At 34.7% G+C, this 14,989-nt stretch overlaps 2 protein-coding genes across 2 annotated transcripts in view; both read right to left on the bottom strand.

Annotated features, from left to right (window-relative positions):
• LOC123544996 (protein jagged-1b-like) overlaps positions 1-8,335 on the bottom strand; it is a 70,167-nt gene extending 61,832 nt beyond the window's left edge. The window contains exon 1 of the mRNA XM_045331202.2: positions 7,503-8,335. Coding sequence (XP_045187137.2) covers positions 7,503-7,844 — 342 coding nt within the window. The 5' untranslated portion in view covers positions 7,845-8,335. The remainder of the gene's footprint in view (positions 1-7,502) is intronic.
• A 3,308-nt stretch (positions 8,336-11,643) lies between these two features.
• LOC123544997 (disintegrin and metalloproteinase domain-containing protein 10-like) lies at positions 11,644-14,965 on the bottom strand. The gene has a single exon (XM_045331204.2). It carries the CDS (start codon positions 14,937-14,939, stop codon positions 12,516-12,518), a length of 2,424 nt encoding a protein of 807 aa, XP_045187139.2. The 5' UTR covers positions 14,940-14,965; the 3' UTR covers positions 11,644-12,515.
• Positions 14,966-14,989: the final 24 nt, after the last annotated feature.

Here is a 14,989-nt window from a genome sequence, read left to right as displayed (position 1 = left end):
TCCAAGGGGCAGGATGTGTACAAATCTGGAAGGCCATTACGGTTTTAGACAAGAGTTTATCCTATATAATTCTACGTAAAAGAGGGCTCCCATGGGCGAGGCCAGTTTTGAAACCAAGGTGTGCTTTGAGCACAACTAGACAACGCCAAATACCAAATATCTAAGCTCTTGGTCTTGCGTCTTCAGACAAAAATACTTGCTTTTTAACGATTCAAACCTTTGATGATTTTATCGAATAAAAAAGCGTCATACGCTGCCTTAAAAAGAATTCCTTTTCGAAACATCGGAATAAAGGATTTACACATTATGTAAAGCTAACCTTCTATTATGTTTAGCGCTCACTAAATTTAAAATATGGTCGTTTCGTCCTGTAATCTTTATGAGCCCATGTGAATTACTGCCATGTTCTGGCGCTTAGCAATATGACAACATGAAATGAAAGTGATATGCTTTTAAGACTCATTAAGATATCTATTTCAAATGTTCAGAGAGCGTCGCTCGATCGTCAAATGAGATGTTACATTTAGAAATAAATTGAGTTAACATCTGATTTGTTGTATTCATTTACAAATGTCGCCATTGTATAAACTTGTTGAAAACAGTCAAATTATAAATTATGTTGTATGCCTTTATCAAAGAATGACTCTACAAGAATATTGCTGGCTCAAAACAAATATCAACATGACTGCTTTTATTTTACTTATTTGCGTGTGGCCATCTTAAAATAGGAAAAAGGTGTTTGATGAGAGTCTTTTTTTCAGTTTAGTACTTCGTCAACTTTAGACAAGTAGGTAACGCACGCAAACATTCATTGTGTACCACAATGCCCCGTATTTTTTCTATTTTTCTCCACCAACCCGCCCACCACGTGTTGAATTATTTGTTTCTTTTTCATCTATTTTTTACGAAAATGCAAAATACTGGCAGAAAAGGAACAACCACTCATCAAACAAACAGATTCTTTCGTTGTCAGACGTTTGATCTGTAGTAATAGGCTTAGAGCATTGCCCGAGAGTAAAGCAAATACCAAATACTATACAATGTTTCACAACTTATTTGTCCTAACCATTGATAACAATCATTGAACTGCTGTACAACTTGTGCAAAACAGACAGGTGGCTAATGTTGTGGAAGTTTGTTTGAACATGTACCATGCAATAAAGGTATCGTGATGTCAAGGAAAAGGGCATGCATGTTTGATGCCCGATTTGCGTAGGCAAAATACAACAAAGCCTGAATGAAATTAGTTAAACTATAATAAATATTCTTTCTAAAAAGGAATGAGTTGGTTAGTTGAGGAAATAGAGTCCAGAGAAAGAAACTGTTTTGGCTATTAAATGTCTGGTGTTAGAAAATGTAGTATGTATGTACACAATACCCTGCAAATACATTTTTTAAAATCTATTTGCTTAAGCTGTATGAAGATTTATGTTTTATAACAAAATGGTAGGAACCCATATTTGACAAACAAAAAGATTTTGATTTTTAAGTAAGTATCACGAAACAATCATAAGTAGATCTGGTTGCTTTTTCTTATCGGGAATCTTTCTTTCATTTACAGTTTTACTCTTCTCTACCTTTGATAAAGAGGCAAATCTTATTTTTTCTTACTTTCGTCTGTTTCGATATTCGTTTGATAACATAAGTCAGCGAACATTATCAGGAGCACCAAACTACATTACAGCGAACATTGTTGTAACGTCAACTGGAAAAGTTGCCGAACAGTAAAAAAATAGATAGTAAACAGAAAATTGCTATTTTTCGTTTAACTAATATGACGCACAATTATACTGGAAATCAAGCAGCATTCTATATTTAGCGAACCCACAGTGCTATTTTAGACCTTATATTTTACAAATAAAGCGAACCATCCATTGGACTGAAACAGGCAGCGTTGACCAATCGATTGAATATTAATACTTTCCCCCTTGTTTGGATTTTGTCCTGGCTTAATGCAAAATAACAAAAAAAACAATATAATGGCTTGTGATCATGTTGCTGTTAATAATAGATGACTTTACACCCAGCATGTTCCTTAGTAACAAAAGTAAAATTTCGCGCATGCGCACTCAACGTAAGGCAAAAGACACGACCGCAGAGTGTAATCCTCGAAATCACAAACGAGTCCAATGTTACGGTCTTGATCACCAAGGTGACCTATGTTTTATCATGTCAGTTGCATAATAATTACTTAACAATTTGTCTTATATTGCTGAAAAAATCAACTACAGTGACAAAGGGCAGCGTCCCGTAAAAAATAATAATTATCATTCGAGTCCGAGAAAAATATATTCTACGACTACTGGAAGAAAACAAGAGCTGTCTCCATAAGGTGACACATGCCCCCGATGGCACTTTGAATGAATAGTTATGGCCGATGTTAGAGTTTAGGACCTTTGACCTACGGACCTGGGTCTTGCGCGCGACACGTCGTCTTACTGTGGTACACATTCATGCCCAATAATTTTAAAATCCATGCATGAATGACAAAGATATGGACCGGACACGCCCATCAATGCACTATCATGAAATATGACCTTTAACGTCTAAGTGTGACCTTGACCTTTGAGCTACGGACCTGGGTCTTGCGCGCGACACGTCGTCTTACTGTGGTACACATTCATGCCAAGTTATTTGAAAATCCATCCATCGATGACAAAGATATGGACCGGACACGAATGCACTATCATGAAAAATGACCTTCAACGTCTAAGTGTGACCTTGACCTTTGAGCTACGGACCTGGCTCTTGCGCGCAACACGTCGTCTTACTGTGGTACACATTCATGCCAAGTTATTTGAAAATCCATCCATCGATGACAAAGATATGGACCGGACAGACCGACAGACTGACAGATGGACGGTTCAAAAACAATATGCCTCCCTTCGGGGGCATAAAAATGTTTTTTGACAGATCAAATTTAAAAAAATATTACATTTTCAAATGTAAGGAACAAATTTTGTGTTTGTTTTGCGAGTGAATTCTCTACTTCAGAATGCTCGCTGACGGACAAAAATTAAGAAATATGAGGAACCTCAGGTATTAAAGATATAATTAATTACAAATGTATTTTAATCAAGCCAATCCTTACAATAAATTGTGTGATCAAAATCTTTTTATAGTGGCTATACAATTCGTAATATAATGATGATTTAATGTAGGTTTACATATTGTTCAGCGGTCTTTTTGCCACACGTAAAATGCGCATGCGCAATAACATCTGGTAAAACTACAGGGCAACCAACCGCGTTGTAAATTCGTCTATAAGTTTCTTGAATCCGGTAATCGTAAGAATGTAATAACTAAATTTATAAGAAGGTCCTTTAAAAGTATAAAACCCAGTATAGCAAAATAACAGCAGACTCAGTTTGATCGAAGCAATACTTATCCTTTTTAAAATCTAATCATTTCGGTCAAAATACTGGCGAAAAAGAACTGCAAACCATATACATGTGTTGAGCGTGGTTTATGTGCATTTTTCACATACAGTTTTAGGTAGCTCGGCGTAGAACAGATGATTCTTGTAAAATTATATTGAAAACTCATTCAAGGGAAGATGCACTAATACTAGTAAATACAAGTTAATCGCCAGCTTACAAAAAATGTTACAGTAACGTAATGACTTCACCAGCTTTTACCCTCTTATGTTTTAAAAGGAACTTCGACATTTCAAGATGCTGAAATACACTAAATTAATTTCTTTACTTTCAAATGGTATTCTTATAGATTTTATTTAGAATGAGTTTGTCTACTTCCATGCTAGATGCTGGAGTATTTCAAAAACACTATAAATCATATGGAATAAAAGGAATACATTCTGAAGGACGCAGTTCATAGTCGAATATTATTTTCCATACAGGAAAGGGATTCATTTATAAATCAAAGCGTACACATTTTTATAAGTATTTACTAAATGTATGCTTAACCATACCAAACATTGAATATTCTTAGACAATTTAAATAAACACACTAAGTTCTAGTAGACTAAATGTATTTACATTCTGACAAACGCATAGAGTATGTTAATAATGCAACAGATAAATTCTAAACCTTTAAAAATAGTGTTTAAATCCATAGATATTTTTAAACTGACAGCTAAGCAAAATCATAAATATTCAGGTTTCTTTTACCATTTAAATAAAGCATCTACACTGTGCATCGTTGTACTTTATTTATATATAAATAGTTTTTGAACATAACGTGAACAGTTTTGTAAGCATTTGAGGAGCGTAAATTACAATTTTCTTGTAAAAGGAATCAGAATGTTATTCTATTGGTAACATTAAACTACTATTCAGTTTATAAAGACTATGATCATAATGCACAAAAAGGTTCGCACTTGCTGTACATATTAACTACAAATTGTTATATCATATTTGTTTGATAATAAATTGTTTTATATATACCGCGTTTAATCAGTTGTTACGGGGGAAAATACCTTTACCCTGCTGCCGGTAAGTGATTTTGCCTTCGCGACCAGTGCAGACCCGTGTAGACTGATCTTGGTCTGCATTGTTTACTATTCAGTCAGTAAATTTTCAGTAAACACCCTTAAAATAATAAATGGTACTGCCCAAATTGAAAGATGGACCAGTCCATTTTAGAAATTTAGCAGGGTAAAGGTTAAATTAAGCGTTTTTCAAAGGAAAGATTATAGTTTGGTGTGTATGTATCGTTTGCTAAAATCATTTAAACCTGTAAAATTAAGCAGAAATTCGTTCACTTCTAAGATGTCAGTAAAGCAACAAAATATTCTGCAATCGTTGTTAAATTATTCAAATTACTTTGAAACGATGGCTCATAAAGTGAAAGAAGATAAATTTGATGACACCTGATGTAACGCTTTCTGCATTTCTCACCCGAAATCCTAGATATATTTTACTACGTTTTTACTTCTCATTTTTAAAAGTAAAAGTTCCTGATAGTTTGAAATAATCTAATTTGAAATCGAGAAATATATTGTAAGGAATAAGATTTGATTTTTATCTTATTTTACATAAATGATATATTATTATTATGAATTAATGGCTTAATGGGTCGTCGTTAGTTGTAATATACAGCCCGAGAGTCGCCTGGCATGGGGGTGCATATGGGGTTCGCCAACACGGGTAAAATCACCGAAAACCCCAGTCTGGTGTGCAAGAAGTTTGTTTCCGTACAACGTCCAAGTGCCCTTAAAAACATGTATATGCGACAAATAACAAACTTCTTTCACTAAGATGTGGTGATCGTTCCTCTCGCAACAGCATGATAACTAACAGGCCTTTTTCTTAATTCAGTGTTAGATCCTGTTATTTTACTGGACTCATGATTCACCTTTTGTGAATCATGCCACTATAGAAAAAATAAACCTAACTGCTATGTACTTTTAAAGCAAGAGGTGACTAATCTAAAGTTGCGGCCAGCATATATCTACAACCGAAACGCCAGTGATGTCAGCATGTTTGATAGCTCATATAGGCTATATAATAAAGTATTTTATATGATTGAATATTTTAATACAGCGAAAACAATGATAATGGAATAAAATCTAGCTTAAAAAAATACTTCTAAATAAAACGCACACATAATATTTCATTTTGTTTTTTAAAAGTGCACGCGTCCTACATCAGTGTGTGGGTATAGTAAAGTGCACGAGCTAGCTGAAATACGCGTGGTTTCTACAAACAGCTGCAAGACTCCAATAAAAAAAGAATAATTTATTTCTATGTAAACCACTGTTTTTTGCAATTTTTCTTACATTTCCCCATTATATTATTTAACTAATACTTAACATGGTAAAATATTCATTTCCTTTTTTGAGAGATAATATTCCTTTCATACTTCAAAAAAGCTGAAAGCTGAATAAAGTTTGAAAATACACAGATATTGTTAGAGTACAATAATATGAAAACAGTAATTATGTATGGAAATTTGTATATATAGGTTCGTTTTCCTCCGTTTCCGTGGAAATTCGTATTTATATTTTTTATTTCTAAATACTAAAAAGGCTAATTTTCCTGCATTTGGACAGCTAAAATTCTCAAATGGAGTTGTTCTAATATTTGGACAGAAAACCATAAAAACAAATATAGATGACACTGCTATGACATGTGTTGTATCCCATACTTTGTCGGGTATTTACATTAACGATTGAACTATTGGAAATGAAATTTGGATTGAAATGTAATTAATGCCTTAACAAGCTATCATTGTCATTATATCTGAAAATTAATTGATATTTCTTCTGCTAGGTAAGTCTACAAAATGCGTCGTAGTCGAGTAGAATAAACTGTATCTCGTTGTGTATTCCACATGTACTTTTTTACGCCAAAATCACAAACATCAAATGGAATGTCGGGGCGGTAACTTAATATTTGGATGAAAACCACTTCAACTTTTAATCACTGAAGGTAAAATTAATGAAGAAGTGGTTCGACTGTTTTAAAACGTATGATGGTAAATCGAGCATATTTCTTTCTTGTGTGCAAATATTTGGGGCAATGTTATCAGAAGTAAATTTTACACCAAGTATAGTAATTTGTTGCAATCCGTTGAATAATTTATCTCAATGTCAAGCTAGGGAGAAATTTATCCATATTAGATTGTGCAGCATGCAAAACAATAATCCATTATAAATCGACAAAAGGAAATTATGAAGAAGAAAAGAAAAAGATAGTATCAACACTGAAAAAAAAATCTGATCTTCTTTAAGTCAGAATATTGCGATTTCAGTATTTTCCCCCGTTGAGCTTCCGGCTCTATGTCAAAATACCAAACACTTAGGTTTGATATAATAAAATTTAATCTGTAATCATGCCATTGCAGATTTTTATACAAGATCAGTAGTTCAGAAGCCCGTGTCTGAAGGTTCGAAAGTGCTCAACGATGTTAAAATGACACACAGGCTGCAAGGCAGGACTTAAAGTGTACCATATGAAGCTACGAATTATTGAATAATATATGACACTTGAAGTCACGAGATACAAAATCAAGGCAGAATTAAGTTATGTGCTATTGACATGCAGTTTGCTAAAGGTAAAAGGAGCTATGATTTTATCGCAGTAACAACAGACAATATTGTTTGATGCTTGCAGACAGCCCCAACCGAGATAGACCAATTACTCATTTTTCATAGCGTTACCATGCAAAGTAATAAGGATTTGAACATGTAAATTGTTGTAAATATTTATAAATATAATAAAAGTTTGAAAATATTTTTGAAACCTATCTTTGCGAACAGTACAGTTAGTGGGGACAGGTATTCAATAGCATTCTCGGATTTTCTACACACTAAAAATAAAAAGCTTTAATTTCAACGTCTTTTGTTTTCCATTTTGACTGTGAGATTTCAGCTAGATTTTTACCGAGATATTTTAAAACTACCATTTTTAGAGAAATTCCTTATAGCTATATTACAGGACTCTGAAAAGTAGGCATAGGTAATGCTCTTTCAAAAATACAAGACTGAAGTATTGATATAGAAAAAAGAACAGTGCATATGCATGAAATTCATCACTTACCGTCCATGAAAATTGGAAAGGTAATTTGACGGGGGCTGCCGGCACGCCTGCTGCATATCTAAAGGAGTTTCCACCAAGGACAGGGGTGGTTCGATTTCCAAACGTACAATGTCCGCCTATAGTGACCTGTGCTTGATACTGTTTTAGACATATCTGAAGATAGGTTTCGCACTCCCCACTGCAAGTGCTGTTACTATATGTATCGATACGTGCACCACAACACGTGCCATTTGTCAGCTCCCCTCGAATGTTTTCAATAGATATTATTTGAATTTCAAAATAACCAGAGCCCGAGCAACTGTCTAAAAATGCACAAACAAAAAAAAGTTTCCAGACAGTCATCTTTGGTTCTGCAACTTTAAACTGTTAACATTGAAGCTTGTCCTAATCACCGCAAGGGCATCTTTGCAAAATAATTAAAGTCCGAAAGAAGCCGGAATAGTGTCCTTTTCATAGCACGTTCACTTTTACAAAATAGTATTTTATTAATAAATATCCGGATTATTTTTCCGTTTGCAAATATCTCCCGTTTACCATAATCAAGAATGCAACTTATTACATGTATTAAGTCAATTATTTAAAAAAGCAGAAGGATTATCTAAGAACATTTATTCTATCCATTACTTATATTTATATTTGATTATAAACTAAATATATATATAGTTCTTCATCCAGCTTGTTTTGAAATATTGAGCGATTCTTGGAGTTCTCCAGAAGTATTTACTCCAGAGCAACCTCACAAAAGATAGTAGCCGAGTTTGTTTGTATAACCTGTGTTCCACTCAGATATTGGGTTAGTCGCCCCGTATAAATTGCTTTGGAACAATTAGCCCAGACATTATTGAATTGCCTTAAGGGGGTGACATCCATAAATTATAAACATTGTCGTGCTTAATGAATTTATATGGAAGCAAACACTAGTTGATAATTCAAAGATCGGTTTCTTGAGTAACATTTTTGCTAAGGACCAATGGAATGCCGCAATTGCGCGTAACGATTGTTTTCTTTGCACGTGTCAGAAATACGTGCGCACGCTTGCATACATGTGCATAGAATAGGTGGCACACGCTCAGGCTCAACCCCTAACCTGATTAAAATTATAATACAGAATCAAATATTATTGGCACTGGAAATATATAGATTTACTACCATTTGCGTTTACACATAAACATTTTACCACATTCAAAAATTTACCATTTGTATTGATAACATAATTATAATATACCTCAAAGACCATAAATGTTGAAGGAACTTTTAAGTTCAATAAAGGCATACGAAACTCTTGTTTACTTTTTCTTAATAGACTGACAAGTTGTTATTTGTTGCTTTGTTTTTTGTTGTGTTTAACGTCACACCAACACACTTATAGACCATATGGCGACTTTCCAGCTTTTCACGACGGAGGAACCAGGTGCCCCGCCGCGCATTATTTGGAACCTTGGTAGAACAATCAGCCCTGCGTAAACTAGAGAAGTTTCGAAGCGACGGCGGTGAGGGCAAGTGAATTGAAGTACCCGACCGTGGAGGCACCTAATACATCACCAAGGATATCTAATACAAACATGATATCAAGAGTGACCCTTTACGAAATCCTGCCTGATATTCATTCATCAAACTACAATGTTCTTCAGTATTTTTTTGTAAACGGATACACCGAGTACCTACTGATCAGCCGATATTACTTTTTTCTAAATTAACTTGCAGAAATAAACTGCCATAACATACAATATTCCAGGTAACGCTCAGAATCGTGGGAAAAACTAGCTTTTGTAGTACATAGATCGTTACCTTGTAAGATATATCAAAACTTACTATATCATCTGTATTGTATTGTTATGAACAATTGTAATAGATTATTCTCAACATATTGTTCTCATTCAGTTTACATCTTAACATTTTACGAACTACGGCATCTCGTTCTGCTCGAGCAAATGAAATATTTTTCTAATAAAACTAAGAAATACAATTATTATGAGTGTGTGTACTGCATCGTATTTGATATATTAACAGGTAACAGTAAGGTCAATATATTATTTTCTTGCTTGTATGACATGCAAGTAGAGTGAATCATTTTTGAAAACGTAGGAGTTTTTACCATGTGCGTGTTTAAGAGATAGGCGGCTGGAAAAGCAAAAGGGACACGACTTCAATCTATCAATCTATTTTTGAAATCTATAGAAACCATTTTCATTCTTTGGTTATTATAAAAACACTTGTGGCGTCCGTTAAACTATGCTGAAAAGTTATCTACTGCGTTAATCTCGCAGTACAAATTAAATGAAAGAGAAACGAAATTTCAGCTGTTTTATATTTCGTGCTCATAAAATATGATTTTATTATTTATTGATTGATATTTGATATTTCATGTATGTTGTTTTCTGTTTTTCAATTTTTTTATCTTGATGTTCATGTAGAGACATGTCCCTGTAAAATCTCATTGAAACTTCTGTAATTGTGTTTCTGTTAGACAGAACTGTTAGAAGTGGTGGAAAATTGACAACATATAGTGTTTGAACAAGTTCTTTAGCACGTTAAAGGCCTTTCATAAACTTAAAATTTGTGGCATTTAAAGTCAATAAAAAGAAAGTGTTTGTCGAATTATCATGTCAAGCGTTTTCGCTAATTAAAGTTAATGTCGGACTCCGAACGTGAAGCCATAGTAACCTTGCCTATTTTTATCGTATTTTTGCGTGCTTCTGGAAAATTCCACTAAAGTGTTCTAATTAACTCCGTAATTAGCTTTAATTGGTGTAGAATTTACACCTTGTGAGCTTCAAGCGAACACGTGCCAGAATCCTATTACTTGCAGCGTTCCTCTGCTTTTTGTAAGAGACCATAGAGGAAATGGGTTTTATTTACATATTGTTTCATTTCCGGTACTGCTGAAATTCTTGACTTCGAAAAAATAAAGCGCTTCCACTTTTGTGACAGATTAAGCGTTTTTTTTATTTATTTATTTATTTTTTTTTTTTTTTTTTTGGTTAATTGTGTGTGTGTGATTTTAACAGGTATACCTTATTAACTTGTTCCCTGTCAAGTAGCACATGCACGAGATACAAGGTACGAACAGACGCGTGGTCTCAAAAGTAAAATCCTACCGCGGCCAGTTGGAAAGTTTAGCTCGAGCATAAACCAGTGACCAGGAGCAGGATCTCAGTATACTTGCATTTAAATATTTACATTCGTAAGGACGTATTGGGCTAAATGAAATATGCCTAACAAAATCCTTACTGATTGCACGTGTATTCCATTCTGTGTCGCCAGTGTACCCTATGATATTTTTCTATTGTTTTCAGTGTGTTCGCTACCTGCTTAAGTTCGCTGTATAGTAGATTGCTACAAAAATGTGATGTGTTCCTTGAATTAAACAAGCCACAAAATCCCAGAAATATAAACTTATGTTTTCAAAATGAGTTTAGTCTACCGACAAAAATAATGCTTAAAGATTTATGTGATTAAAAGATATTTGTTCACTAACACATTGCAATTTTAATATACTAATTTACCTGCATATTTTTATAATTAAAGATGATTATAGGTTATTAGCTTTGTATCGGGAAATATGCATGAGTTCTGCAATATTCCTCCGCTAAAGACCTGCAAAGATACTAAACTTTATATTACATACGTATCTATTCGTATAAATGTAATGTAAATATTATGAATTTGTCCAATAGCCTGAATAAGATTGACAATACTGAACAAAACAAAGAATTAATGCAACGACGCACATAAAATTACGTCACGCATCCGATATAAAATTCAGGCGTTAGTGTATGGAAAAAATATTGACGTTTCCGGTACCATTGTAATTTAACGGGGAAGAAAAATGAGTATGTAATAATAGTATAATATTGTTGTTTTCGTCAACATGCAACCTGCCCGGTCAATGCAATACATAAAACATCAGTCGTCGTCACCGCAACGTAGGATGGGACCCAGGGCAGGGTGTATAATTTCTTTGAATGTTTACAGTCATCCGTCCCTCGGCCACCTGCGCACGGGCGGTAACCCGGCTAGCCTCGTTACCTCCCAATGCACAGGTGCCCTTGGGACTGATATTTCTATCTGATTCGTAAACACATGACAGATTTTAATATTCTTACTTGCCAGCATGAATAACTGAACACTTTGATTATTTCGAACTTTAACTTTATTAACACTGAAATAAACATTTGCGTTAAGCGTTACAAAACCTTTTCTATTAGATATATTAAGTAGAAAAACAAAACAAAAAACTCTAAAATCATGCATAAGAATTTCTACTTTATGCACACATTGTCAGTGATTGTATTCATATCCAAATAATTTCTTAATTTCTAAAATTAATTATGTGTCTTGTAATGAGAAGGTTTCAATTACGACAAAATGTGCTCATAAAAGATAGTGAAAGGTATCTCGTATGCAAAACATTTACACAAGTTTACTGCGAGCGCCAATGTAATATGCATTTTTTTGCCAAAAATGACATACATTATTTTTCTTAATTCCATTTTTTTTTTCAAATTTGGACTATGTGGAAACTGAGCATTTACTGTAACACCAGCAAAATATTTAGATCAAAACATCAAATAATAGGTTAAATTCTATCATCAGTTATCGGTTTTCGTCAGTACCTATAGTAACATAAATATCTTTAAACAAGTTAACCGCTAATATTTTTTTATGTAACTGTAACATTAATTAACATAGTAACTTCAATCATTTACATGATTCAATTTGATACGAAACTAACGTAATACAGTGCGTGTTCTAAAGTCTTAATACAAGTAGCATTCTGTGGTCTTTTGATAATGCGACAGAGAACATATCTGTGACTTATTTTTCGATGGTTTAGTTTCCTCTAGATTCGAATATAGCTGTATTCTTATAACTTATGTAACAATCTGTTCAATAAATAAGACTGAAAATATATGAATTCCACATAACAACAGAAAATATAATTGTTGGTGTAGTTTTGAAGTACATCATAACAAGTTGTAAAGACTTAAAACTCGCTCGAACACAGTTTAACTAATTCGTCGTAATATTTTTGCAAAACCTTCTGAATGGATAGTTTTTCAACAGGAGCCATCTAACAGCAGACTCTTCGTTAGCACTTGACTTTAATGTTTTAAGGATCACATCTAAAGGAGTAGTTGGGAAAAACACCATCATTCTTGCCACTGCAGTCGGAAAATCTATTTCAACAGAAAAGTTTTCAGTCTTGTCAATCTTTCTCATATATCGTTCTTTACTTTCTTTCCTACGTCTCTGTAGGTAGGCTTTCTGAATTTCAGCCTCTCGCTGAATTCCTGCCAATCTCCCATACATGTACGCGCTTGTCTGAATATATCTGTCGCCGCGACAAGTTCTCACAAAGATGAAAATCAGACATGCAAATGCAGCAGCTGCCAGAACGATATAGTACCATTGGTCTTTAAACCAGATTTTAACGCTATCTGCATCATCATTCGTAAAAACTTTCTTCAGTCTGTCCATCGTGCTAGTCTCGTCAACTGATATACATTTACCTTCTCCATTACAAAATCCTTGTTTTGCGTTGCAAGATGTTCCACTTGATAGTGCTAGATTTTCATTCTTGTCATTTTCGTACGGAAAGCATTCTGACAAATTATTTAGGCAACAGATGAAGCAAGCATTCTTATCAGTACATGTGCAAGGCTTTAGACCGATAGTTGCACAGGCACTACCAACACATACACCACTTTTGCAAGATTTACTACCGCCAGCACATGGTGTCGTGTCTGGTATTGTTACTTCAGCTGGACATTCGCGCGAGATGCCGTCACATATGGACTGTTCTGTACATTCTGATTTAGCTTTGCATACTTTGTTTACGGCGGCAGTTACTACTTTACAGTCATCTGTGCAACAGTGTGATAATTTGGGAGAACATCTACTACCTTGCGACCTACGAAATGTGCACGGATGATCAGGATCGGTGTAGCTAATGTCACTCGGAGTACAGCATGGATCCACAGCTGCGCATGTGGCCGTTGTTCCACAATCACATTCCTCATACGCTTCACGAAAACCATTGCCACAAAACGAAACCACCGACTCCTTCAAACAAGTACCTTTATTTCTGATTACTGGATACATATAGTTAATACTACATAGTGAAAATATGTTATTATTTGGTTTGCCCCCTTCAGATGCATACGGATACATCAGATAGTTTCCATAGTTCCCTGCTGGGGCACAGTCTTCACTTTTTATGTCATCATGTGGACTACCGAAACTATGTCCCATCTCGTGCGCCAAAGTCAGAGCAGCAAGATATGACGGTATTCTTTTTTCATTGTTTATGTTTGTTATAAGATTAGTGTTGAGACACATTCTCTTTGATTTGTATAAGATACGGTGTTGGCAGATTCCACCAGATGATCCGTGCTTGCTCGAGCTTCCTACCCATGCCAGTCCGATAACACCTTTTGCGAAATTTCGACTGGTAAATGCAGTAGCAAGACAATAATCGGAAAAATCATATTCAGACAACTTTTCTAGATACAACTCAACACTTGCAGCATCCGCCATTTTATAAGAATCGGGCTCAGTGTAAATCGAAACTTTCGATGTGTAAAATCCAATATTATCACCTGACTCGTCTCCGTCAAAATCTGTCCCTCTAAATATCAAATTAGCCTGTAAAATGATATATGTTATCTCTGAAATTGTCGTAAGAATGTCAGATTGTCCAGTGGTTTGATAAAACATGTGATCGGCAACCACGTGAAGCGTGCACTCAGTCTGAGAAGAGGTGCGCGTTTCTCCAGAACGTTTGACTCTACCACTTGATTTCGTTTCACCGCTGTCAACATTTGATGGTGTTACATTTATAAGTCCTTCCCACAAAATATTTAAGCCATTGAATCTCATCCTTACATCAGTTGATTTATAAAATATGCAGCGAAATTGTAGATCTAGACCCATCCTTTTTGTATTATAACGAAAGCTTTGACTGTGATTTGGTATATATCTTGCAATAGGTTCTAAATAGAAATACTTCTTTCCACAGATCAGAATTCCATCTAACCCTTCACTTGTGACTTTCATATGAGTAGAGTAATTGCAGAGTCTAGAAGTCATGAATCCTTTATAAAACCTTATACCTTCAGTGAAATTTGACATTGGAATGTGAAAGTTGTCATTTACAGTTATAAGTAAATTCCTGTCTAAATACTGGGGCATTGTTTGTATCATATTAGATCTACTGGAAAAATTCTCATCAGTTACACTGAAGTGAATTTCGGTCGCAGGTTGTTTATTTTGTAAAAAGTTCTCATTGACGCGCATAAAAACAGTTACCACTTCATGATCGGAAAACCATGTTTCCGTGCCGATGGTTCTATTACTGTTGTATGCTTTGCAGACCGCTGTTAAAAGTGTACAGAAAAGAACACAGTCGATAACCGACTTCAAATTTCCCGCCATCTCAACTTGAACTGACAACGTTTTGCTAACCAGACTAATCCTCATCATTG

Source organism: Mercenaria mercenaria, chromosome 1 (assembly GCF_021730395.1).
Source record: "Mercenaria mercenaria strain notata chromosome 1, MADL_Memer_1, whole genome shotgun sequence".
Classification (NCBI taxonomy): Eukaryota; Metazoa; Mollusca; class Bivalvia; order Venerida; family Veneridae; genus Mercenaria; species Mercenaria mercenaria.
The sequence above is the reverse complement of the archived record's forward strand: the minus strand, read 5'-3'. Positions and strand labels throughout refer to the sequence as shown.

Coding starts and splice junctions, on each gene's coding strand:
- LOC123544997 (XM_045331204.2), bottom strand. CDS start 14,939: ATGGCGGGAAATTTGAAGTCGGTTATCGACTGTGTTCTTTTCTGTACA.